A 26,804-nucleotide genomic window follows, 5' to 3' on the forward strand; every position below is an offset into this window, starting at 1 on the left:
TGATTACGCTTTGTTTCGTATATCAGAGTGCATTCACATTCTCCCTTTCCATTACACAGCTAAGTATATCCTTACTGAGAACAAAACGACATTTGTAAGGATGATCTGCCAACCGACAAAATAAGTATAATGTGTTTGGTTTTGTCACACTGCGTAAGTATAATGAGCACATAGGGACTTTCAAAGTGATACGCGCTATAGAAATAATAACGTTGTATTATTACTATTATTATTATTTAGATACCCAGTATTTGAAGAAATGTATGCAATTGCCGATTATTTTGCTCTTTATCTTTTACATCCAGAGCAACTTTTAAAAAATAATGAACTTCTTATCATTGTTTTCAATACTTAGTTCTCGTTCAATCTATGGGGCACAGAAACCTCTTGTCCTCTTTCTGAAAAATGGCGCTTAACTTGTGGGAATTTTACTCGCTTTAGAAAAGATTAGGCCTAAAGTGAAAAAGTCTCCCCAAATCACCCCGTTCTCATCATTAATGTTTTAATCCTTTGGGGCATGGTTCCCATTCCCCAACCCGTCCTCTAGTGAGCGCAAGCAATACTCCTCCATACGCTGAAGGTATAGGGTCTGCAAATCTAGGTTAATATCGGACTAAGTTGTTTTGCTCACATCTCCTCCTACTTCTCAAACAAATTAAACCGATAGTTCCCTTGCGAAGCGACGATAATTTTTCAGTTTGTTTGTTTACTCGATGACAAATTGCAGAGTGGTTCAGAGTCGCTGTTGATCAGGGCACCGTATTGCGGCATCCCTTGCATTCTGAACAACCAATCGCTGTTATTGGGAGGCATAAATGAATGTACACATGGTGCCATGCTGTGCCGTGTGCTACTTCAACAGTGCTACTGTGCATGTTGTTTACCATTAATATGAAATCATTGTAGCCGTTCAGAGATCAGAAACATAATGAGTACAGCGATGATGGGGTGTGGGTGATGGTGGCCCTTTACTGCACCCGAACTTTCAAAATGAGGTAAACACTTCAGTTATCACTCCGACTGGGCAATTACTGTCAGACACACGATTGGTTTTCGAGCTGGTGATGATGAAATCCAGCTGTCTGGCGTTCAGCTGGACATGACTTTGGTGTTAGCTCGGACAGTACTGTCAACCGGGGTAACTTTGGAAGGTTAAAATCATGATCGTTTCTGCTTTTGCAAAAACAGAAATGTTTGTCATTGTTGATTGGATATTTTTGTCATATGACGCCTTAAGTCTAATTTAGTAGTAGCAAACATCCATCCACTTCTTTTAACTTTGAGTAAGAATTTAATGAAGTGCTGCGGGGCAACTTCGGCAGGTTACTAGAATTTAATGAAAAAAAATAATAACAAAGTTTTACCAAAAATTAAGCTTCCAGGTGTATTTTATGATAAAATTACTTTCACATAATCATTTTAGAGAATCTTATATCATTGCGCTGCAAAGATATGACGACTACAAACAAGGAGTGTGGCTTGTGCCAAAGTTACCCAAGAGTGCCAAAGTTACCCCGGTTTACGGTATTCTAACTGTAAGGGTGAGGTCCAAAAGGGGTCGCGCTCGAGGCCTGTGACCCCACTCAGAAATTAGAAAAGGAAAAAAAAATCTGGTGATGATTCGTCTTGGTCAGTATTTCAACTGTGATCGAACCCACTGAATGTCATCCTTCAGAAAACGAGGGCCTCCAACTGCCTCCCTCCCCGCGAAATGTACTCCTGAAGGGGTGGATCCAGGATTTTTTCCTGGTCGTCAATTTTTTTTCATGTCCGATTGCTACAGACAGGCAAAGGCATAAGTAATGCTTTACATTGTTACTTATGCACTTATATATGTGCACGTAGCAGGATTATCAACTTTTTGTCGTCAATTTATTTTATTTTGATATTACTATAATTTTGTGCCATAGCGCCCCCCCCGATCTGCGCTTGCCCAGTAGGGCCCTACCGCTACTACTAGTTACCAACTAATCTCTGTGCTGGTACAAGCTTTACCTGTATCCTGCGTGTTTTACGTGATTATATAGAATTTGTAGTCTCAATAAGGCCGCATTCAATGGCGCCACGCGTGCGCCCACGTGTATTCATACCATTGATAAAACAAAACTACTGGATATGAGTACCGGCTTACGTAGTGAGCTGCTTTGCTTAAACCTAACTGGCGTTGGCACTACTGGCAGGTACCATAGGGTGATGGCCACACGCCTAATTTTACCTGACAGGGTGAGTGCGAATTTGAAAGAGCACATACCATATTACACTATAGCCCTACCTGCGTGGAAACTTCGGAAAAAAAAACAGAAATTCTGCATTAGTATGTGTTTTTCTCCAGCGAAATAAAGAGGGGTTTGGGGGTTCAATTCCAGCAGGTCAAAAAGTGTGGACCTCCAAGCAAAAGATGTACATAGTGTTGGGTCAGAGGACATTGTGTGGACTCGCACAGGTCCACATTCCTCTTTCAGAGCTCAGAGGCGTTTTGGGGCTAGAATAGTCTGTGGAAATGTGGCGTGGCGGTCAAATTATCATCAAAATTCCAGCTTGGAGTTATCATTGTGTGAGAAAAAAAACAAAAAAATAGGCACTCCCTCATGTTGTGTGCCAAAAAAAGGAATGTTCACCCTAAGGAGGTGAAAAAAGCATAATACATTGTGTGGGGGTGATTTCCTCCACCCCTTGGTTTTAAGAATTATGCCTCTTTGCATGTCAGTGTTCTTTGATATCCCCCTCACAACGGCGGCGGAACAATTTTCAAAGGGGGGTAGTTGAGACCATTAGGAATCAGCTATTAATGAGCCGATCCATGAAATCCCAGGAAATTATTGGACCTGCAGGAAGTGGGGGGGGGGAGTCCCATCAGCCTGTCTTCCCCTTTGCTGGTGAGGGGGTGATTTTAGTCAAAGCTGCTCCAGAGATAATGGAGACGGTTACTCTCATAACTTTGCATTCTCTCACACCAATGCCACTTAACACCCCAATTCCGTCTAGCTTAAACTTTGGTAAAGCGCAACATTAATGATCGTAAATCCACCTGTAGCGTTCCCTCCTTGGTGGGGCTATACCACTGTACTATGAGACGGAATTTATACCAAGTATGCATTCTCATTACTTACTAGGCCGGATCCAGCCCCCTTTTTGGGGGGGGGGTTGAAACAAGTAAGCAGCAATCACAACTGATCGCACCTGTCAACACTTACTTGAATAGCAGTGCTCAGAAACAATTTCCTGAATAAAATGGCTCTATATAAAACAATCTCCGTTAAAGACACTTAATATCTTCACTCAGAATAATAAAACAATCCTCTTCGTTTTTTGGGGGATGGCACCCCCACTGGCCCCTCCCCTTCTGAATTCGCCCTTACTCACCTACCATCTCCTCACTGACTGTACTTTTTTAAAGGGATTTGACTATACTTATGTTTGGGAATAACGACTGCTCTCTTTCAAAAATTGGGATCCAAATAAATGAGAATTAGAAGATATACTCAGCCAACTTGTGGTACAAGACCATAAAATAAAAACGAACTGAGATTGCAAGACCTACATGTTTTCATTTTAGCATTCGACAATGGTCATTTTATGAAAAGTTAATTACTAAAAATGCTTGCAACAGGTCAGGAAGACTTAAAGACTTCAATCCATTAAAAAGAACTTCACAAGCATGATAAAGCGGATATCCATTACACAAATAGATTTGCATTCAAACATTTAAATTTATGTTGCAATATAAGGAATTTAGCTTTAAAATGTCTTATGTTTTATTGCTTAATGAAATAAGACTTATTACGATTAACATCTGTACATGCATTAATGTTCCCATACCTATCTTACTTTCAAGACAAATCATCGTTTTTAAAGAGCAACGGCAGACACTTTTTCCCCAGGCGTAAATTATCTATTCTACTCAAACTCTGCAGTGAAATTTACCAAGACAGGAGCGACGGTAATCTGACATTAAAATTAATGTTAAGAAAAACAGCGTGGATTTTTTTTTCATCCCATGGACCAGTGTGTGTTCGGACTGTCCAATTTTCGAGTAAATGTGCATACTTGTCTGGTCTTCACGGCCTGGTGGTCCTAATAACCATATTGGTCAAATCTGAAAGGTGTGCAGGGGGGGGCAACAGCACGGAGGAGGGAGACTCATATTAAGAGCCCTTTACAGCTTTTAAGGTTATCTGAAAGCCTGGACAGCCACCAGCAGTGACAAATCTTTCGATTGGAAGTGGCTGAAGTCATTAGCTAGTAGGCTCTACTGATTGGTGTGTTATTCAAAACAAAAGCTCAACATTTAGCCAATCATAGCCCTCAGATGTGAGGTTGTATGCCAGAGTACATCAATCAGGTTCACCGCTCTTGACTGAACTTGCTTCTCATCCTTTCTTTTCACTGATATTTAATTTTCTCAGAGGGTCTGTTCTCTTGATGCCACAGTCCTATTTTACTACAAATGGGTACTAAAACTACGGTTGGCCATCAGTACAAAAGTAAACAATTCACAACGTGTTCAGAAATCCAACGCAACTATTAGAATACTAGATAAGAATACACATAATACTAAATACGAAAGGAAAATACAACCCTATTCAAAATCAATGGGACAGATGTCCATTTGAAATGAATTGGAAGAAAAAAACCAAAAAACCAGCCAAAAGGTGATATTTATGCAAACTCGGGCCACTCACAGAAACTGTAAGCAATCTAAGAAGGAAAGAAAAGAAAGAACTGGTTGGGGGACTGGTCAGCAACAACTTGAACAAATTCCTCCCACCTTCCCCTTGGGTTGGATTTAATAGTAATTAAAATTGGGTCCGAAATGAAAAGCTACAGTATTTAAAAGAGCGATAGGTACTCCTATGCATCTGCTAATGCTTGGCCACACTGGGATCAAGAACTGGTCTACCACCTTGCGCACAGGAAAGCAGCCCCACTCACGAGGAGTACGGACAGCAAACTGGAGGCTGTAGGGGGAAAACAGAGAAGAAATTAGATTTTGTCAGACTTGACAGGCCAGACCATCTTTGGATCAAGGAAAACCAAAAAAAATAACTAAGCCAAAAATTAGTAGTGTCAGAAGTTGTAGAGTGATTGGAGGTACACATTGTGCATGCAACATTTGAGGATGAACAGGTAAGCCAAAGGTATTAGTCTATGGATCGCACTGTAATACGGTAGCAACAAATCACAGAAGTGGAGTTGGGAGGGGTGTGCCCTCAGCGAGTGCCCCCCACATCCTTTTTTTGCGAGATATCTGTCCCTCCCCTTTTGCTTTTGTTCACAAAAGGTTATTTTATGTACCCCAGATGGCAGAAGAAGAGGCAGGGATTTTTGCCATAATAAGGAGGACTTTGAAACACACTCTGACAGGAATTCTGCATGCAGTGCCAAGAGAGATCTTTGTCCTCAAGTAGGAATGATTTCCATTGAGTTTGTGCACGCACACCGGCTCAAACTAATCGGTGGAGGTTCAGTGTGCGTGAAGCCCTCAAGCAGCCGAGGCTCAAGGATGGGTGTTATGGCGTATGTTGCTCTGCGACTGTTAAAAACTATTTTACATGTCAAATCCTCAGAATGATGTTGGGCCACAAGATCATCAACTTCTTTTCCCATAATGCACTGAGAAAAACAAAGGCCTGTCTGTTTGGTTCAGTTTGGTGACACACAGAATCAGGAATTGTTCTTCAGCAAGCCTCTGAAGAAACCGCATTGTTAATGCAGAGATGGGCCCTAGAGGTGACCAAGTACAGGTACCAAGTACTGTCAAGTGAATTAACTAATTGGGCTCTTGTCCTCTGAGTCTAGCGAAACACCAGAGAAGGAGACACACATGCAGAATAGGCCATTTGCAAGTTAAATTTGAATAAAATCTGGTGCACTGAGTTATCTGACTGCACATAAACATAACAATTTGAATTCCCCAGACTAAAGACACTATTGCTATACCTCGTGATTCGGGGCAATCTTTTGCATAGCGACCACCGTCTCTGGAATGGACTGGTTCCTTTGTGCCCTTCTTATCCATTAAGAACAGTGTATTGTTGCAAGGCATCTGTTATGTCTCTAAGCCAAAGCTTGCCCTGAATCACGAGGTATAGCAACAGTGGTTTTAGCAAGGAGAAATCAAATTGTTATGTGAATTTAAAGAACTTAGTGTACCAGATTTGGGTCAAAGTTAACTCGCAAAAGGCTTATTTGCATCTCCAACAGGAACTTTCATTTTGCACAAACAAAACTCTGTAGGTCAACTCGCCGCACCGTTATCACAGCCATAGTTGCTAATTCCTAGAATGGAAAGAAAATACTAAACATTCTTATAACTTTACCCCACCCTGGAACCTGGCCAAACGCTTCCCAAGCGATGCAACTGAAGAGCCCCGAAAGAGATATTTATAACTGTCAGCAATTTCTGATATTCATGCTATATCGCAGAGAACAAGAAAAGCAGGTCAGGGTGCTCTGCAAGAGTCCCTCTACTAGCACCCGACCAATTTGAAGGTGTTTTTACAAAGTGACAGAAACCTCCATATCCTGCAAATCTGACATTCCGAGATGATTGCATTTGAAGTGATCTCTTTTTTCCACGGCACGTTGTTTGACTGGTTTGTTGTTATAGATTTACGAAATTTTTGCAATATCTTAAAATGTAAGCTTCGTTCATTGCTAATCCCCACTTAGCAGCTGAAAATGTGTCTTAATTAAACAGTAACTCATTAATGAAACTTTTTTCACTTCATGAAAACAGCAAAACATGGAGGTATTTATTAGTTTTCCTTACCGTACTGTACAGAGTTTTTGTCACTTCATGAAAATATAAAGGCACGAGGAAAATTGTTACATTATACATGTATTACAAAGCAACTCGTGCACACATGTTCTTTTTCAACATCGTTTGCGAGCATGCTCACATCCTGACCCAAGCAAGACCGTGTATGGTCCTCTTCTGCCCTGCTTGTGAGGTCACTTTTAGTCACATTGTGAAAACAAAGAAATGCAGAGACCATGCATTTTGTCAAATGGTTTTTTACAATAAATAAGAAAGTAAACAACAGTCTGCTTCCAAACTCTATTGAACTGTTCTTTAAGACAATTGTAATAAAATAGATGGGAAAACGTGAGATTAAAGTATTACGGATGATCCAGGTTTTTGTCACTTTGTAAAAACACTGACGAATTGTGTGCCAGCAAAACAAAGCACAATATATACCACTGGCCATTACTATAGTGAGCAAACAAATTAAAAACAAAAGAAAAAGACTGAGAGAACAAACCTGGTCGAAATGCCGCAGAGTCAGGTGGGGGTTTCTGAGTCGGGGCTCTTGTGGGTGGAGCCGGATCTGAAACATTTTAGATCAGTAAGCTGTTACATCTTCAGGAATAGAGTTCTGTCAAATTACTAAAGTGCTTAGCAGCAAATTCAGAACACTTCACTTTTATTTGAATTTTTCATTAAAAAGAGAAACCAGCATACATGTCAGTGTTGTAGTCAAGATTATCACAAGATCACAAGACCAGTCATAAGTAACAGGGTAATAAATGACAACCAAATGCTTTTCTTGCAGTTCACTGAAATAACTTGTGACACATGTTCAGAACTCAGATCTTATCTTTGGTTTTGTAATGGTCTTAAGAGGTATTGAGACTCTTACATTCTGAGGCTAACTATACAGTGGTGTTTCATACACCCAATTCCACATCAGGAGAAGTTACTGGTGCACTCAAGAGGCACGTATTACGGGCACAACAAGAGGAGTATGAGACCGAACTCATGAACAAATGTCAGGTTTCAAAATTTGAAGGGACTTTTAATCATAACAGGTCCTTATAAAAGTGTGATTGTAGTGGTTTGAAACAAGAACATTTAAAATTGGCTGAGGGTCTGGCACTGACAACAGACCTAGCCTAAAGCTTGGGCCCTTTCGTCCCCGGGCTCCTTTCTGTTTTTTGTTACACGTACACTCTTATCAGGCCAAGTTAAAAAAAAAAACATGTTTATAGTGTCAGGGATTTTGAAAAAAAGGGGGAGGCGGAGCCTTTTACTCTTTGCTTTCAAGATGGCTGCCACTTCCGTAGGTGTGTTTGCAATTTGCAGCCATAAACCATTTGCAACCATTCAAAGACATGTTTGAAGTGCAGATTGCATGGTCACCAACAGAGTTTGACATTAGTTCTAGCTTGCAAGTTTTCCTTTCGGATCAATCAATTGACATTTTGCAATTTCAACCAACTGTTTCTGAAGAAAATATAACCAAAAATTAAGGCAGCCTCCGAAACAGAAGCGGGCAAAGACGCTAAACATGTCTTTTTTTTTTACTTAGCCTTTACTCAAAGGAAATGATTCCTACATTTAGGGGCTTTGCAGATGTAGTTGGCTCTCAGAGAACACTGAACGTCGGCCCATTCACCGCTCGTCAGATCCATTTGGACACACTTGTTGTTTTCATTTGCATCATCTGATGGTTCATTGGCCTTCCAGTTGACATAGTCCATGAGACTTAGATCGTCCCATGAACTGAAACCTGGACCCCAAGAAAAGTAATACATGGTTTGCTACATATATCACCTATTCACCCTTGTGTTACATTCATCTGCATGCCTCTATTCACAGGTTGCTATTCTGTGTAACCAGTCATCCGTGCTCCAACCTTACAAAATCATTCAGTTGATGATTGGGTTACACAGCAGTGACATATCAAGGGGTGGGAAAGTTGCCTCCTTCGCCCCCCCCCATGCTGTCATCAAGGAATCACATGTGCTTATTGAGAAAACTGTAATACAACCTTTCTTGGGCCGGGGGAATATAAGAATTATTTACTCATGAAAAACTTCGGACAGCAGTTTTAAAATATAAATCCAATTAGGCCCCCCCACCCAAGACATGGATACACCACAGTCGCCAGATGTCCGAACTTTCACGGCCCAACGAAAGCACACTAATGCCCAGGCCATCAAGTTTGTAGCCCCCCTCGGCCCTCACCTGTTTGATCGCGCCTCATCCCCAGCCAGATCTTAGCGTTAGTCTCCGTGAACACCTTCTTAGCTTCAGTCCAGATGAAGTCATCCTCGGCCTGGGAGTGTATGCTGGGCAGCACCCCTCCGTTGTGCTGGGTTGTGCAGATGTAGGTCCCCTCTTCCCACAGTATGCGGGTCTGTGATGTGGCAAAGAGCACACAGTAATCCGTTCCCGGTAGTTCGACGTAGTCTTCAGGACAGACGCCTCTCCTCGGCCCCGGCTTGTCAGGTGGTGGAGCTGAGGTGGGGGGGGTAGGGGATAGAGAGAGGTCAACGACAGTGAATTCTAGGTCAAGCATGGCAGTACATCCAAGTACGATCACAGCTTCACCGACATTGGTCATATGCAAGATCAAGACGTTGATGGGCATTTTACAAATGACCCGCTCCGTGAATATAAGTCATAAATCTTTTTTTTTTTTTAAATAAGTTTGTTTGCATTAGAAAGATCAAGTCAAGCTTTTTGTCTTGATATTTATCTCTCCAGCTGGCCGTCCAGATGAAAAAGGCCATTATGTGTGGGTGGAAAATGTACAGAGTTCCTGTCCCCTCTGAACGGGAAGAAGGGAGGTTGTGTTTGTCGTGGGAGTCACTGAGCAGGTGTGACCAATTCGTGTTGTACTGTCGTTGCTTGTGCACTTCAACTCAGGGTGGACTGCTCTCGGCATTCGTCAAGATTCTTTTAAACTCAAACATGGCTCTGGAGACTTATGACCCATTTTCAAGGAGTCAGATGTGTAAACCATAACATACGACAAAAAAGCACATGACAGTTTGCAAGGGATCACGCCTTGAGAGAACTACTGCATGTCTGGTTACTGATGTTTCACTGCAATAACAGTTGGGCAAAATACTTGACCATGTGGGAACCAGGTACAGGCACAAAGTGCGCCCCTATGTTCAAGTAACAGGTAGCTTGGCAAAACGTCACTGTCCAAAAAATCCGAATGGACACAGCACCACACACTGAAGTGTAAACCAGTGTTTGATTTTGTTTTTTCCAGCAAGGATTTCAACTTACAGGGATATTCACAAATGTAATTCTGTATAGTGCTGCACAAACTGACTTCCCAGAAGCCCTCTCGATTCAGCACGACACAATCTCCTTTTCTGTTGTGAGGTTCATTGGGGCCCCACATGGTGAATTCCAATGGCCAATTGTCGATCCATTCAAACACTCCAGTGACCTACGGGGGGGGGACAAACAAAGGAAACATGTGACAAAAATAACACCAATTAAACTAGAGGAGACATATGGTACAATCCCCTTACTCAGAGAGAGTGCTTATGAGCACGCTGCTTTCTTCACCTCTTAAGGATCATATAAATTACCACACCAACTTCTGAAGAATGTGGGATTTCAATTCTTAAACTCACAATTTTCAAATCAGATATTCTGAGATCTGCTTGCCTGATGAGGCAATTTCTCACCAGAGAATTTAAGGATGGCATCTGGTGCAATACACTGCCTAACCTTTTGTAGTCGATCAATCTCTACTCACTGCATTGCGTCGCAGCCCGATATATGCCTTGGATGACTCGTCCAACCCCTCCTCATACAGACTGGACGTGAACAAGGCCGCCTCGTATCGGTCAAACACCGACAGCAAGTCACCACCCTTACTCTGGCAATCCTAATCATCAGGGCAAACAGAATTCCCTCGGTCAGGATAAACACAAAAAACGAACCCAACGAACAACATGTAGCACTTGTAGAGTGGGTCAATGGATAAACAAGTGAGATGCCCATATGGGTCATTAGTTTCCCGCAGGTTAGCTCTCACTATTACTAGGGAGCCTCTAGTGTTTAAACTTCTATGTATGTTTCTGGCTTTGCACGAGGAAGATCACATAGTCACAGATGAATGGTTTGTTAGTGCCAGAATGCCGCTTGTGTGTTAAAAGTGGCAAACTGCCCTATGAGTGGGGCAATTTCTGTAAAAACCAGGGCAGGGCTTGAAATTGAGACAGCAATTTCTAGCCCCAATGTACAAGGTTAAGATTCCAACCAAAATTGCAACTCAAGCCTTCGACTGGCAATTTCTTGTAACATCACAAAGAACATAAAAGGGCATAATTTTGCAAAGGAAAGTCTGTTGAAAAATATAATAAAACCATCTAATGGGCGAGATCTTTAATATTCATAACAACTCTTGAAAACTGTCTAAGGCTGTTTTGAAAACACACATCAAACAGTCTGCAGGCTTGGATTGGAGCGTAGCTTTGTAAAAGTACCATGTAAAGTCACCCATGAGAGGACAAGGTTAATTCATGTGCCTCGCATAATGTGGTGAGGAGAAAGGGGCAGAATGGTGGTCTCCAAGAGATGGCAAATTTGGTCCCCAGCCATTTCATTTGCAATGGTCGTCTGGTTCCCAATGAGGTACGTTTTGACTAGAAAACGCAGCAACAGGGACAGTGCATGAATGCTGAACAACTTGCAAGTTACCTACTTTTCAAGATGTAATTTGTGTCAGGGAGTTGTCCATTTTAGTTATGGATTTTGCCCTTACACCAACACTGTATACTCGGTAATTCAAATTACTCAGTTTTGTTGCCTAGCTCAATGGTACACATGTATCATGACCTGTATTGTTCCAGCGTGGCATGGAATGTCACTGAATCCCCCTTATTCTTGAGCTCTCCATGTATATTTAATACAGTTGTTAGGGTCTGCGGTGCCATTTGGTAGGCTGCACTTCACATGCGTGCATATGGTGCTCGACCTTCTTACCGTTCTGGCATCATCAAATGAGCGTCTCATTTCACGCTCCACAAGGAAGCAAGTATCGAAGTACTGACTGTATCGATTGTCCGCACACTGGCTGCCTGGCAGGTCAGGGGGAGTGCCCCCCGCGGTGACTGAAAAGTTAATGAAAAGTGACAAAGAGAACATGCAGGGGGAACAGCAAATGGTCAAATCTGGGGGAGGGGGAAATCTCCAGCTCGTCATAATTCCACAGCAGGGTGAGAAGAAACAGGGCTCAGCAGTGGAAAGACTGAGAAGCAAACAGTCCAGGGAACATTATAGGGTGGCATTCAACATTTGTTGCCAGTTATGATCTGGAGCAGATTAATCAAAACTTGGCGCAACTTTCCACCAAGGGTAAGCCTGACGTCACAAATTGGAGCATAGCTGCACAATATAAATTATACTGCCAATTTCAAAAAAGGCTTAGTTGCCTGGCAGTTTAATTATACAAAGCATCTTGGATGAGGACGATCAAAGCTTTTACAACAGGTGTTCCTGGGCTGTTTATTACGGCAGTCACCAAAAAGTTGTTAAATTTGCTCCAGTACCTGCTATTTTGGAAAAAGTTTTCCAGGAAGCAAATCTCAAAAGTTCTTTCACTGTCCCCAAGTGCATTTCTTGTTTACACCTGTATAAAGTTGATCTATGAAGAGACTGACAGCAAATTTTGCTCACTAAACTCGTCCATTTTCAAATCATTCAGCCCACTTCAAGCTATCTAAAATGATATCCTAAGTTACACCATAATTTGTCGCGAAAGTGTCAGACAATATACACATTTTAAAAATTTGCGGCACAAAATACCCAATGAAACGTAGTGCAAGTGAAGTAATTACGCTATTGCATAACATTTTCTGATATTGACCTCTGGTTACACGGTTGTATGCCTAAGGATAAAACTGAAACTTCATCGGCTCTCTGAGCTCTAGAGAGGGTGAAAGTTTCCTATAGCAACAGGGGCTCCTTTAGTAGTAACTGGGCATCATTGGTTCAGGAGTTTTGCAGTCATATCGCTACCAACAAAATGAACAATCGCAACCAACACGGCTCTTTTCAACCAATGAGATGAGTACTTCTGCTCACATGCTTCAAGTGTTTAAGACAAGTCATTAATTATACCATGGGGTAGATTTTGAACAATGTTTGGAATTGATTAGAAGCAGTAGAAGAATAATGATTCGCACAGCAAGTTTCAAACACAAATCTAAGCTTCAGACTAAAAAGGGCACAAGCATAGGAGCTGTCCAAAATGAAGTCTTCTTGGTATGAACGTCCTACAGTGAAGAACCAGATTGATTTTGCAGAAATTCTTGATGCACACAGGGACTATGGCTTTAACGGGTGCCCTGACTGCAACAGAAATTCCTCACCCGAGGTCTTTGTCTGGTCGAGGAGTTGCAGTATTTCCAGCTTACAATGAGAGAGAGGTGGATAAACTCGCTTTTACCTAATGGAGACTGGCAGAGATAGGCCCGTGGGACACTGCAGGTGACGTCATTCCAGCTACCTGGATCATCAGGATTGTTCATCATCACCACGCAGCTTTGGGAATTCTGTGCGGGGTAAGAAGCAGATCAGTCGCTAGATGGTGTAACTTATGCTATAATTAAAAAGTTACCAAGATGAGCTCGGACATTTCTTTCTTCCTGTTTTTTTTAAAGTAACAAGGCCATAAAGTATGCGGTTTACAAGCCAGCAAGATCACATACTGGGCTTTGAAGCTTTTTATGGTAAAGGTGGCAAGTTAAGTAAAAAGATTTGTGGCAGAAAAACCCACATGGCCAACTTGCACAAAGGGCTGTTACGGTTACAGTTCCATACCACCCAACATCTGACTGAAACTCTCACTGTTCTATTCTTCTTGAAAACAAGCCACTACTTGAAGGAGACAGTGTCCCCTCAAATAGGCAAACAAGGAAAAAAGAGACAACTAGCTTGTGTCACATTGGCAGGGTTACGATGGGATCAGCTTGTGAGGGTTTGGTGAAGATGTGACCTACAGGGTCAGTGATGGGCAAGAGGTTGTCTGGCTGGCCTTCCATCCAGGCGGTGTACTCCAACGGTGACTCGTCAGACCAGTGATACTGGTTGTGGATACCGATGCCGTTCAAGCCAATCCACATGTCCACACCCTCGAATGCCTTGATGATGGCCGTCATCAGAGCTTAAGGTACAAGAACCCCCAAAATGAAAAAAAAAGCAGGCTCTAACACTGTAGCCAGCAATTTTAGGAGTACAGCCAGGGGCCAATTTCATGAAACGCTAAGACGTGTCTTGAGAAGGGTAACTTGTCTTACTTTACAACTCGTCTTAGGATCAATTTCACTAAACTTTAGGACGCGTTCAACAAGTCCTAACTTCTTCAAGAACTTTTCCTATCTTAAGATTGGTCTGAGGGTCGTCTTATCTCATTAATGCATGCAGTAATCGTCGAAGTGAAAGACAAGTATTGTCCTAAAGCTATAAATGTAACAGTTTTGTGGGATGGAAACTAGCTGCGGGAGCAGATTTGAAAAGTGTTGTCATTTACAAAAAGGTTGTTTAATTAATATGAAATGCTCAAAAATCTAAATGGTACGGGAAAACCTATGTGTCATTTTAAAATGGAATTATCAAAATGATTGAAAGCATACATGAGTCAACTGCTCTGCCACGCAGACATATTTTGGCTGTCCCTATATTTTCAATGACTGTTTTCGTCAAAGGGTTCAAAGAAACATGAAACAGCCTCCAAATTTCTACTTATGACCCGTCTTTCTTAAGATGGATTTGGTGAAATCAATCTTGGAACCCTGCTTAGCAAAGATCTTAGAGTTGGGACTCATGTTAAGCCTTTAGATAAGTTCCGAGATAAGATGAGTTTTGTGAAATTGGCACCAAGAACGGTTCACACACAGGTAATAAGGCACCAATGCTTTATGGGTAATTTGAGAAATTAGGGGTCTGGAAGTGTGACCTTTTGGTGTCCCTGTTGCAATATCACCAGAATTGATTTCAAACTATTGCTATTTATTTGGCAGGTAATTTAAATCAATTCATCACTCTTGGAAATTAGAAAATGTGTTCTGAAATCAAACGTCAGATGTGATAGGGACATTAAAAAAGGGACCCCTAATTTCTGGAATTACCCTTATCTAAAATTGGCAAAACACAGCAAAATCAAGCTATCGGATGACTTTCATCCCTGCAGTAAACAATGTGAATTGGAGAAACATCATTGGCACACACCTCCCTCAAGTTAATTCTGAACACATTTCCATGCCACGCCCCCCCTTCCTAAAGGCCAGCTCACATTTGGCGTGAGAGCAAACACAATCAGATCAAATATTGATGCGACAAATTTGTAGATGCTGCAATGAACACATTTTCACTGGAGTGAATTTTGCAGCAAACATTTGATGGCATCAAATTTTTGCTTTGCTTTCGTGTTTACCTGAAGTGTTAATGCTCCAGCTTTTAGAAGGGAAGACGGCATAGTAGGGTAAGGATCCCGGGAAGGCACAGAGGAACAAAAGCCGCACGGAGGGTCAGTTTCACATAGGGTCTTCCCTGTCCTCAGGTGGTGATCCATTTTGATCACAGCTGCCGTAGGGACTGTTTTGCTTTACAGCAATAAGCAGGTCAGTGTAACATACACCTGTCTTTGGAACTGAGATGTGAGTTGTGGTCAAAAAAAACCCCTGCTTCATCAGGGTTGATGTCCTATGTGTCAGTCCAAAGCTGGCTCTCTTGGAATGCACCAAGTTCATGTACAATGGAGGTGCCAAGCAGACTACGATTACATCAACAGTTGCCAAGCCCTGATGTGTTTTTTTCTGCGGGTAAAATAACCTAGCTACCTTGTTGTCCAGGATGGCTGACCGTGGCAAGAGTCCAACCCCTGTCTGTTCGATCCGATCTACAGTCATCTCTGGCCGCGATCCAGCCCTTGCGCTCACTCGCCGTCGTGCCCTTCACGCTGTAGCACCTGTTTCCCAATTTGAAGTAATTGTTGGGGCAGCCGCCAGTTGTGGGATAACCGGGAAGGAGGGGTTTTGGATCACTCTCTGTTTCTTTGCGCTTGCAGACAAAGCTCAGCGTATTTCCACAGGCACTTGTTGCCCATTCTCCATCTGCAAGACATGCGCTCACACAAGTTTATAATCAGCCTCTTCTACTGTGGTTTAACGCAAAAGAACCAGTGCCAATTTCATAAAAGATTTGGGCCATTTTCCAATACTCAACTTTGCCTCCGTCTCAGGCTTCATGCGTTTGGAGTGGGGGGTAGATATAGCACGTAACACAAAAGAGGAGCTGTGACATGTAAATTTTGAAAACCTGCAGTGTCTCTTAGTTTAATTAAGATTTCCATAACCCACGTCGTCGATTGTCACAATAAGCCAGGTCAGTATTTCAGCAAGGCAGGGGAAGCATTCACAAACAAAACGAGCATGTTAGGGGGTGCACGACTGCACTCAGTGGTGTTCCAAAATGACCTCGGACACCCTTCAGCTTGGCCATGCGCTGTTGGAATATCAAGCTGCATGCTCATTGCAATCAATTCAACAATGACATGAGCATTATGGGAATGAGCTAGTGGTGGTCACACTAGAAGGGGTATTATGTCCGGCATCCTACTTTGCCAGATGAGCAGTTCCGCACATTCCTCCTCATCAGCCAGGTTGACTGGGGGCTGGCCACCAGGGAATCCTGAATAGGTGTTTTTATCGTAAGCTGTGCCATCACTCCATCTGTATGGGAATAAAACAGAAAAGCACTTGATTACTTAATAAATGACAAGGATCTCAAAGGTTGAGACTATTGGTAATGTCTCGAGTCCAAGTATGCATTTTGCTAGTCCTTCGTGTCTTTTGTCCCTTCAAGAACAAAGTTCCTCTGCCCTGCCAACAAAGTCACCAAGGATTCTAATACCTGGATGTCCAGCTGGTTGTGGAACGCTGAAGTCATAGCAAACATGTACAACTAATATTAGCTGACATGCAAGTTGGTAATGGGCCCCCTTGATTGCATTTTGTGTCTGCTGTGGTGATAGTTGGCTCTGATCCTGCTGTGTAGCTATTGTGATTAAAGATTGGATACTTGTAACGTGTGCAACTCACGCAAAATCGCTGTTGCCGTATTGCCGCAAGCCGATCCAGTAACTCTTGGCAAATCCGAAGGACTGCAACAAGAAGAGACAAGCCAAACACCCAGCTGAAGTTTGTCATAATCAACAGGTGAGTTCATTGACCTCAAGCAATAAAACAAGGAGGAAAGGGTGCTACGTGGGGGGTTTTGAAATTCATTATAGAGCTTAAACATGTATTTGCCGAGAAGAGACTTTGAAATGGACCTATATGGGACTGGGAATGACTGAAGTCTCATCAATGCGTAATCGGGCAGATCCATTCTTTCCTGTTTTTGCTGATGAATTGATGCGTGGAAAATTCTGTTGCTGGAGCCTGATGAATGGTCGACCCAATCTGTTTGGGCAGGTATAGAGTACCAAAGTGAACACGTCACAGGCACGATTGCGTGTGAAAGGCATTTAGCAAAAGAACCAAGGCATGAACTAAGACGCGTGAGTACTCCATTCGTTTGCCTTGTGATTTTTTCTGGTTTCAAGTGATGGCACACTTCAGTACTCCATAGGTCTTCTGTAGAGACTTTATGTGATTGGGGTGTTTTTCATCCTTACTGGACTGCCTGCAGTGTGTCCCCTAAAAGCTGTCCCATTTGATTTGGAATCCCATGCCTGATACAAACTAGGACATCTGTCTAAAAAGGGGAGGGGGGTGAAATACAGTGAAGCAGTTGAGACCTCTTGAGACTTAAGACCTCCAGTCTGAATGCTCGTCACAAGTTACTCGAGTGGACTGCAACAAAGGCATTTTCATTGTCACTGTTTAAATAATAAGTGGCAGCTCACCACTCTTGGTAATCTTTTTACTGGTTTTGTGACTGGCCTTGTGCCCTGCCTCGACCATACAACACAGGTACAATAAGTGCCACAAGCACCCACCTTTAGCATCCTTGAAATAAATGATCAGAGCTCGAACCAATACAATTATGGAAGACAGTGGAAAAAAACAAGCAGAAACTCGTGGATGGAATATTTCAAATCTCAGCAAACAGCTCAGGTACTCACCAAAACTTGGACCAAGGTCTGTTCATCCTCGCTGAAAACAGATGCAAGGTTGCCACCCTGCGACCTGCATTCATTTTCTGCTTCATTCCAGGTTCCAGAACGAAGTTTACTTCCGCTCACAGTGCTGGGCAAGTAGCAGTAATCTCCAAATTTGATCTCATTGTCAGAGACACACTCTACGAGCCAAAAATGAGCAAAAGAAGAAGTAGAACAAAGCTGACTCGAGGCCCTCCGGTTTCTTTACTTGGCCTTCTTTCAATGAAACTCTTATTTGTAGGGTACTCATTGGGTGCTAGATTAATCACATAACAATAATGAATTGTGTTGCTAGGCCAGTTCCATATTCACACCACACATGCTCAAAATGGAGCATGTTTCTGTCAGTTGAGAACATCAATACACTCCTATCACGGCAGCTATATATCAACTCACCAGTCTATATATGTTCGAACTGGTGGAAATTTGTTTTTGATTGACTTTGCCTTTTTTGAGATATAAAAACTGGCTAATAAAATCTGCATTCATCTTGGAAGCCTTTAAAGCCTTAAAAGACAGACACCAAGCCCAAATTTCAAAAGAAAGTTACAATTTTTGATATGGGGCAATTGAATCTTCATTCTTACATCTGTGAATGGCCATGCTAATCAAAGTCTAGGAAACATTCCAGACAGCTAAACATGCACACATCTCAACAGACCAAAATACAGTCACAAAAACAAATCACACAAAGCTATGGTATTACCAGTTTTTAAAATTATTATTAAAATATACAGGGTAGGCAGCCACATCAGGGTCACTGATAAAACCCCATTTACAATAATCTAAAGGCGTCACATATCACTAGAAGGGAATATAAAATGATAAGAGTATGGAAAATGATTCATAATTAAAAAAAAGTAAAAATAAAAATTATGAAAAATTAAGTTATAAATCTATGTACACCAAACAGGGGGAAAAAACAAAACAAAAAACACTGAAGACAGTTCATTCAGGACAGTTGGCAAAGTGACAAATTCTCACTCCAACATGAGTAAAAATTGTACGAAAAGTGTAGCTAAAACTGGAATTGTAGATTACATGTATAGGTGTAACTGTACACACAGCTATTCAAAGATTTAAAGGTGACTTACTTCTGTCTGTATAAGTTGTCCCTGAAAGAAAAAAATTGAATAACAAAGATCAATGAATCAGACTATTGTTTGATAGGGCAGCTGTTTGGATTAGTACATGTACATGTAGATGAACCATGCCACTAAGGTTAAATGATGGTCAGAGAATACAAGCCATCAAAATCGGCAAATACAGGCCTACAAATTTGGGCATACGCAAATGGAATTCCTCTGCTAAAATACCGCAAGTAAAGTTTTAACAGAATTTCTTCACAGTTCAGAAACGCAATGGCAGCAGCCTAAACCCACTGGTCAAGGGACAGTAATACAAGACAAAAACATTAAATAGAGCAAACGTGAACTTCATCTTTTGGTCCAGAAGTGAAAAACGTGCAAACCCGCGGCTCATTTTTTTCTGCCCGGCCAGTTTACTCAGCGAGCAAACCTCTGTTGAGAACCGGTCGTGAGCAGCATACATGTATACAGCGTTACCCTTTTTTTAAGTGGAGGGCTGATGAGAACTGAGGTTTTTTTCTGTACTTTGCAAGCTCCCTTACTTGACAGATCTTCAGGACCGGGTTGATTAACTAACTAACTTGACTAACTTGATTAACTAACTAACTGACTAACTTGATTTCCACTTCCATCCCCAGTCAACTTCAAATCCCCCCCCCAATGGATACACAACTGATGTGCGCGCAGATTCCTACGGCACCAGGCTACCCTGCTGCTCATTGACGATGGAAAGTGCACGCCCCAAGTGCATATAGTTAGTTACAGTGGCAATGTCACCGTAGTGCACTCACGTTTTGGCAACTTGCAAACGGAGTACAGCGCACTGAACTGGCAGATTTCATCGCTCCAGGCTCCAGCGCCAGCGGTCGTGATGGACATGGCGACGCAGCTCTCCAACAGTACGGTGTCAGAGTCCACCACGCTGGGCTCTCCCTTGCTCCAGAAGATGTAATTCAACTCATTCTGGTCTAACCAGCCAAATGAGGCTGGTAAACAACAAATGCCAGAGTTTTTTAATGACTCGAGTCAGTGGCTCAACTCGAGTCACAAGTTGGGTAAACTCTACTTCAGTCTTGCCTGATAAACAATTTGACTCGACCACATGCAGAAACCCACAGTAAAATTTTAAAAATGCCCAAAATGACTTTCTCTCTTGTTTTTGTATATCATGCGGTGTTCGAAAAATTGACGACCTGAATTGACTTGAAATAAATACTTGACTTGACGAGACTCTTTTGCCTAATGACTGGATTTGAATCACTGTGTTACGACTCATCTCAAGTCACCATATTACAATGACTTAAGTCACAAAGATAAATGATTTGTTACAACTTTGACAAACATGTGCATCAAATGTCGATATTCATTCTTGAACACTGATACAATTGTATACTTGCACGCACTCAGTCAGAGTAACAGTGTCTATTTAATGCAGACCCTTATTTGGAATCACTTCACTTGTTTTCACGTGTCCCCATTATTTCATTATCTATTTCATCACATTGCCAATTTTAAGGCAGTTTCTGGCATTTTTTCAATTTAATGGGAATAGAAATGTCCACACTTACCAATGGATTTCTTCCCGATATAAAGGAAGAATTTTCTGGTGTTTTTAAGAATGCAAGCACAGCATTTAGCCCTTTAGGTACACACACACACAAGCCATCTTCCCAATGCACAATGGGGCACAAGACCAATGCTAAAGATTGACAAACATCAACGCTTGAGTATCTAAGGAGTTTTCTCCTGATGAGCAATTATTTCTTATCATGGCTCAACTTGTTTTCTACAATTTTTGTCTCGGGAAAGTCTACCTTATGCGGGAAACAAAACCAAGTCGTGCACAATCCTGCGAATCTGGAAATATGGCAATTTCCCAGTTTCTGGGTATTTCCACAAGCATGTGCCAAATCTATCATTTCACAAAAAAGCTTATCATATCTCACTCCAGTCATTGTTGCCAGTCTGAACGCGTGTCAGTCCAATCCAAACAAAGTCATTTGCAGGATACCGGTTGTTTGCTCTGCTATATACAAATTCATTCTCGGCAGCTGACGTGATGCTTGCTAGCGTGGCGCCTTCGTACATCCGCATACATCTGCATTGTGAGAAGACGATAAATAAAAAAAAACCACATGAAATGACAGGTGAATTTGAGTGACAAACTTGCAGACGTAGGTCAGGCACCCCTGGAACAAAGCCAAAAGCACTGTAATATAAGAGCATATAAGGACGGGTACCAGACCATTTTGATAGCAGAATTGTTCTATCTGCCTTGAGCAGAAGCATCCCAACATTGGTTAAACAGAGCCAGGTTGGTGTAGAGTGTTCATTTTAAATTTGTTGGTAGCAAATATAGCTATGTGAATGCAAGACTTGCATTTCATAATAGTTCATGAACCAGCAAATTGCAGTTCCCACCACACTTAGCAACCTCCGAGCTGCTGGGTAAATTACGCCCTCTCTTGGTCCCGCCTGGGACCCATCACAGGATATCAGATTACTAAGCCTGGAGTCAACATAGCATTCTTTGCACCAAATATGCTTTCAGGGTTGCCACAGATATCTAAAAACCAAACTTCTGACTTTTCCTGGAGAATCCCGGATAAAATATGACAATGTCTGTGATATCTAATGCCATTTTGCAGGATAAATTGTTTGGGACATCATGGAAATCATCATGGAAAAGGACCCCTTCAAAATGAACGGCTGATCAAGTTGCTGTGCACAGATGACCTTGAATTCCTGTAGCTCTGTGCAGAGCTGGTTCACATGTACATCCTGTTTACAGCGTTCACAGGTAGGCGCGTGTGTACGAATGCATGAGCACCCACAGGATGCCAGCCGGGCCACAAGTAACGTCGAATTTGAGACATGTCTTTCTGAGTATTTACCTGAACCAATCACAATGATTCTTACATTAGATACTGATAGGCAAAGGCTTGCCGAAAAAAGCCCAGTTTTTGGAACAAAGCCGTATGGTGGTGCTGTTAACTAATACAACGAGTTGAAGTTGGGAGTTGTATGCAAAAAGGGATGCGAAAATGCGACATTTGTCATGAAATCCGCAAGCCTAAATGCATGATTAAGAACATCATTTTACTTGCTGTTTTCTGAAAGTATAGCATCTTAGCTTTGTGCTCATGCAAGAACTATCGATGCCGGTATTGTGAAAATTATGCATATAATGACGAGAAATGTTTAACAAGTCCATTTTGGGGGCAGTTTTTCCATTGATGTGCAGCGGGAAGTAAACTCTCACAGGGCTTAGTTCCCCCAAGGAATCAATCTGATGAACTGGAAGGCTTCCCTAGCGACTACTAAAGACTGATATATACTTGTATCTGTAAACTTATCATTATTCCGTTATCGAGTCAAACGCAACCCATCATCATAACCCTTGCATGATCCTGATTTTTCAACACATTTTCGGTAACTTTTTCCTCTAACAACAGGAATCCAAGACACCCTGATGGTATTTTTCCCCCATTTTCCATGACTTTTCCACATTTTTCCAACACTTTTTTACCAGGAATGTTCAGGATTTTCCATGACCCCTGTGGTTTGCAAGCCACAGGGTTGTTTAATTAGTACCTTGGGATTTTTTTGGGAAAAATAAACAAATTCAGATTTTTAAAAATTTAAATCAGATTTTTTTGATTTTTGAAAAAATGTGAGACAAGTTGGCTCAACTGTCCATTCAAAAGCAAGCAAATGAGCTGCATGTGTAATAGTTTTCTTTTATTTTTTGTTTTGTGACAAAATTAAACCAATTTGGATTTAAATCAAGAAATGTCAAATCAAGTGATTTGATTAAGTTCACAAACCACCACCATGTCTTAGCCTTGGTGAAATGCATGCAGAATAACACCTGCCAGTACATGTACCTTTAGAGAAGACACTTCCTTCAGAGACATATACATATGTACCAAGGATGAAGTGCATACCAGGTTTTAAACCAAACTCCAGGTTTTGACAAAACTAGACTTCACAAGAATAATTAACAGGGTACTTATACATGCATCAAATGACTAACGACATGCCATGAACAACAGGTACATCTTTTGCATGCTTTATGAACTCGTACATGTAGGTAAAACTGCTGGTATTTTACCTTGCTCTATGTGCAAAAAGCTGTCTATGTTTTGTTTGTGATCCAACTCCACAGAGCAATGACTTAGGCTTGATTAAAAATCACTTTATAAAGGGCATTTGTTAAGGAGTATTTAGTGGTTTTTAGTTAGACTGTATAATGACTAACATCTCTAATCTCAATAAGATACATTTGTACCTGTTTATAAAAGGAAGATGTACACTGATACTGTACCATGTCAAACTCTGAAATGGGCAATCCAAAGGAGGTAAAATTAATTCATGATTATTAATCCTTCGCATTAAATACACTGACTGATTTATGTCGAATCAAGTGGATTGAATTGAACATAAAAGTCTTGCCAACCCAGATTTTGTGTAACACAGGTCCATTCATACTCCTTTGATACTAGGAACTGGAAGGCTCACGAAGGGGGGATTCGATGTCTAAATTGTGCAAAACCTGCAAAAATATCCAATCAGTCAAGCTGGAAACAAGTCGTCAGATTCTGTGGTCAATTAACAATGCTACAAACGGTCAAGACACAGCAAAGGAACAACTTGTCATGTACGTATTTGTTGCTGAGTTCTCTAAAAGCTCTGTCAGAATTACAAGATTTTTCAATCAATGACTAGTATTTTAGAATGCAAAACAATGATTCCACATAGCTAGGCGTTACATGCACACCCATTTGTGGGCTATGACCTCTCGTATGAGGTACTGCTACTTTTGTAGTGAAAGGCTGGTACTTATTCTTGGACCGCGGAACGGCGATAAACGTTCTAATCTGCCTCACCTGAAGTTGCCCTCCCCCCAGTCAGTCTTGACGTCCGAGAAGTAGTAGCAGTTGGATCCAAAACTTTCCCATCCACTTGGACAGGGCAGATTCCCAGTGTCGGGGTCGGAAGTTGGAAACGGCATGCCTGACAGATGATGGGCCAAAAAAGAAAAGTAGAGTTTTGGGTTGCCTGTTGAGTCAGTGAATGGACAGTTACAGGAACTATGCAAATATAATTGAAAACTGCCAGATGGCTCATTTCATATGTCCTAAGAAATTACCGGTAAAAGAAAAACATGTCTAAAGCAGCAAGTAGTAAAAACACCAAACCCTACAAAATATGCAAACTGGAACAGCAAAGCCACCCCTTATGAATTTGAATTTCTTTCCCGTAATAACAGCTTATTAAATTTAAATACATGTACTGATAGAATTCCAAGAGGAAGCCAACAAGCACTCCATGGCACATTGTACCACCTATGGACCTGCAAGGAAAAACTTTAACATTTAAGGACGGCCGGACGGACGGACAGATGGCCCGCCCAATGGAAGGACGGACAGAAGACGGAAATCGGTATTACATAGGCTCGCATTTGCTTCACAACTTACCAAAAATCATGGTTACAAATTACCAATGTCAATTACATGGCAGTACATGTGAGGGTTGTTTTACAGGCACCAAGTGAATTAACGCACACAATGGACTTAGGAGCCACAGGGCCCGAAGGACATTAAGGATAGATGCATACTTTAGGACACGATAACAGAGCACCCACAGTCTGCAGGTGGTCACCGGCAAGACTACAAGTCCAGCAGTAAGCGGTGACGACATTATGTAAAACATTTGTTTCGATCCTCAACTGAAAATGTATAGTACAGCAGGTGACACGTTATTGTCCCCATGTTATGGGTTTGAAATTTCGGAATCTTACCAAATCGATCAAAACGACAGAAATAGGCGGCGTTGTCGTTGCACGTTGTGTCGTCCCAGTTCTGCTGGTCTGTTCGGGCACGGACGCACCCTTCACTTTCCTCTGCACTGGGCTCGTTTGCCCCCCAATTGGTGTAGACAACGGGATAGCCAGTTATCCACCCAAATTCACGCTAAACATTGACAAAAGAAAACGAAGAAGAGCGTTGCCACGCACGAACGTACCACCATCGTGACCCACGCAGGGACCCACACAAACACATATTGTTACCGGGTTATGGGGACGACACGTGTTGAAATACAGACGTTATAAAGAAAATGGGGGCAATACTTGGTGTCCCCCAAATGCGGTTCCAACTCATGTAACAAAGAAAGTTGTCCCACACCCGCGGAAGGCCTACATGGACAGTAAAGGAGAAAACAGCACTGGGGCATAAAATAGGGACCTCAAAGTAAAAATCTTAGTAGGTATATATAAAACAGTGAATATCGTCCCTTCCTTCCGATCCTTCTTGTTACCTTTTCAAACAAACATTAGAGCACAATAGCCAAAAAAGATCTTGCCTTCATTTTGCTTCACTTAATGACTGCGTTCAAATTTAGAACGGGTTTGAACATTGCTGATGGTACTTTAAAAACGATCCATAAGGGACATTCAGTTTTGCGATCAGCATGCATGTTGACACTGTGATGTCCTTGATGACTTTAAATGCTGCCAAAAAACCAAAAGAGGACAAACGCGAAAATGAATGACAAGACCAGAATCAGGGGCACGTGAATGACAGCAAAAGTTAATGCAATAGCGCAAAAAGACAAGAAAACCCTAATCTGACGTAAGTGGTATAAACCGAGTTGAAACATGTGTCCTTGAAACTGAACAGTTGTTTTTTCCAGAAAATAGTGGAAAAATCTTAGAAAAACAACATTATTCACATGTTTCAGCAAAGGTTTGGGACTGATCTTTTTCTAGATCTACATGTATTTAATCACTTCTATAAGACCTCTACATCAAACGTTTAAAAAAATCTAAACCCCTGAGGCCGGTTTTGCCCAAACCTTCCTGAATCTTGCAAGGGCCACACTCTTTGCACTTCAACCCTCAACAGGTACAAAACTCACGCATGCATGTTTCTCAAAGAAGCGAGAGGTGTGTGCTTTCCCGCGCTAAGTAAATTATTAAAAAGTTCCTCAGAGGAACAGAGAGGTATTTGAAAGACAGAAAGAGAAAGCAACCAGAACTGCTTGCCATCAGTACAGTTCTGAGGACTGAGGAAAAATCAGCTTCAAAGTGGATCCATTGTGAAATTTGAAAACAAAAAAAGTGGTCCTGTTTTGCGGTACGACAGAACTGGATCAGCACTAATTTTAAAAGGCATTTAGCAACATCTTCAAGGTTTCCCAAAGAGAGAGTATAATGGTTTGACTCAGGAAACACTCACATCGGTCGACCTCAATCCGATCCATCCATGACTGAGACCTAGCGAGTACATCATGGTCTCAATGAGGGCTGACTCGTAGCCGTCTAGTATCATGGCAAGATGAATCTCTTCCCCAGGGTTTTGGGATAGAGCTTGACAAGCCGTTTCGGCCTCATTGTACGTAGACAGTGTGTCGTTGAATCCAAAGCAGGCCGAGTCACCAAGCGCATAGAAACCATAAGGGCATCTGAGTGCTGGCGGTACAGCACTACTATTAGAACGATCATCTGCAGAAGAGAATAGAAAATTCAAATTTGAAGGTCATTCAAATCACAACATTCTGGAAAATGTCTCCAAAAAATGAACCTGCTTTTAATTGTTATATTATTGTTAATCAGGAATCAAGGTGCATCAAACACTAGGATTTCAGTTATCATAACCACAAAATGTGTAATAAATTGTGGACTTTTATCACTTTCGTGACAAATAAAAAGCCAGAAATACCAATATTAGAAATGCTTTACCTGCAGGAAAAAATATAGATTAAAACACATTCCACCCCAAAAACTTTTAAA

The 26,804-nt window shown here is 41.7% G+C and overlaps 1 protein-coding gene across 1 annotated transcript in view; it reads right to left on the minus strand.

The window, feature by feature from the left end:
* Positions 1 to 3,544: 3,544 nt before the first annotated feature.
* The window catches only part of LOC110976018 (macrophage mannose receptor 1-like), a 34,223-nt gene continuing 10,963 nt past the window's right edge, over positions 3,545 to 26,804 (minus strand). Inside the window, exons 6-24 of the mRNA XM_022228937.2 lie at positions 26,251 to 26,516; positions 24,813 to 24,984; positions 23,899 to 24,025; positions 20,956 to 21,107; positions 19,801 to 19,995; positions 19,016 to 19,036; positions 17,886 to 18,061; positions 16,858 to 16,919; positions 16,376 to 16,488; positions 15,598 to 15,870; positions 13,759 to 13,922; positions 13,206 to 13,311; positions 11,741 to 11,868; positions 10,509 to 10,640; positions 10,028 to 10,193; positions 8,972 to 9,244; positions 8,340 to 8,513; positions 7,266 to 7,331; positions 3,545 to 4,958 (exon numbers count right to left, since the gene is read on the minus strand). Of these exons, the coding sequence (XP_022084629.2) occupies positions 4,897 to 4,958; positions 7,266 to 7,331; positions 8,340 to 8,513; positions 8,972 to 9,244; positions 10,028 to 10,193; positions 10,509 to 10,640; positions 11,741 to 11,868; positions 13,206 to 13,311; positions 13,759 to 13,922; positions 15,598 to 15,870; positions 16,376 to 16,488; positions 16,858 to 16,919; positions 17,886 to 18,061; positions 19,016 to 19,036; positions 19,801 to 19,995; positions 20,956 to 21,107; positions 23,899 to 24,025; positions 24,813 to 24,984; positions 26,251 to 26,516 (2,828 nt within the window). The 3' untranslated portion in view covers positions 3,545 to 4,896. The remainder of the gene's footprint in view (positions 4,959 to 7,265; positions 7,332 to 8,339; positions 8,514 to 8,971; positions 9,245 to 10,027; positions 10,194 to 10,508; positions 10,641 to 11,740; positions 11,869 to 13,205; positions 13,312 to 13,758; positions 13,923 to 15,597; positions 15,871 to 16,375; positions 16,489 to 16,857; positions 16,920 to 17,885; positions 18,062 to 19,015; positions 19,037 to 19,800; positions 19,996 to 20,955; positions 21,108 to 23,898; positions 24,026 to 24,812; positions 24,985 to 26,250; positions 26,517 to 26,804) is intronic.

Source organism: Acanthaster planci, linkage group LG08, assembly GCF_054643075.1.
Source record: "Acanthaster planci isolate LZ-2023a linkage group LG08, COTS_SCS, whole genome shotgun sequence".
Classification (NCBI taxonomy): domain Eukaryota; kingdom Metazoa; phylum Echinodermata; class Asteroidea; order Valvatida; family Acanthasteridae; genus Acanthaster; species Acanthaster planci.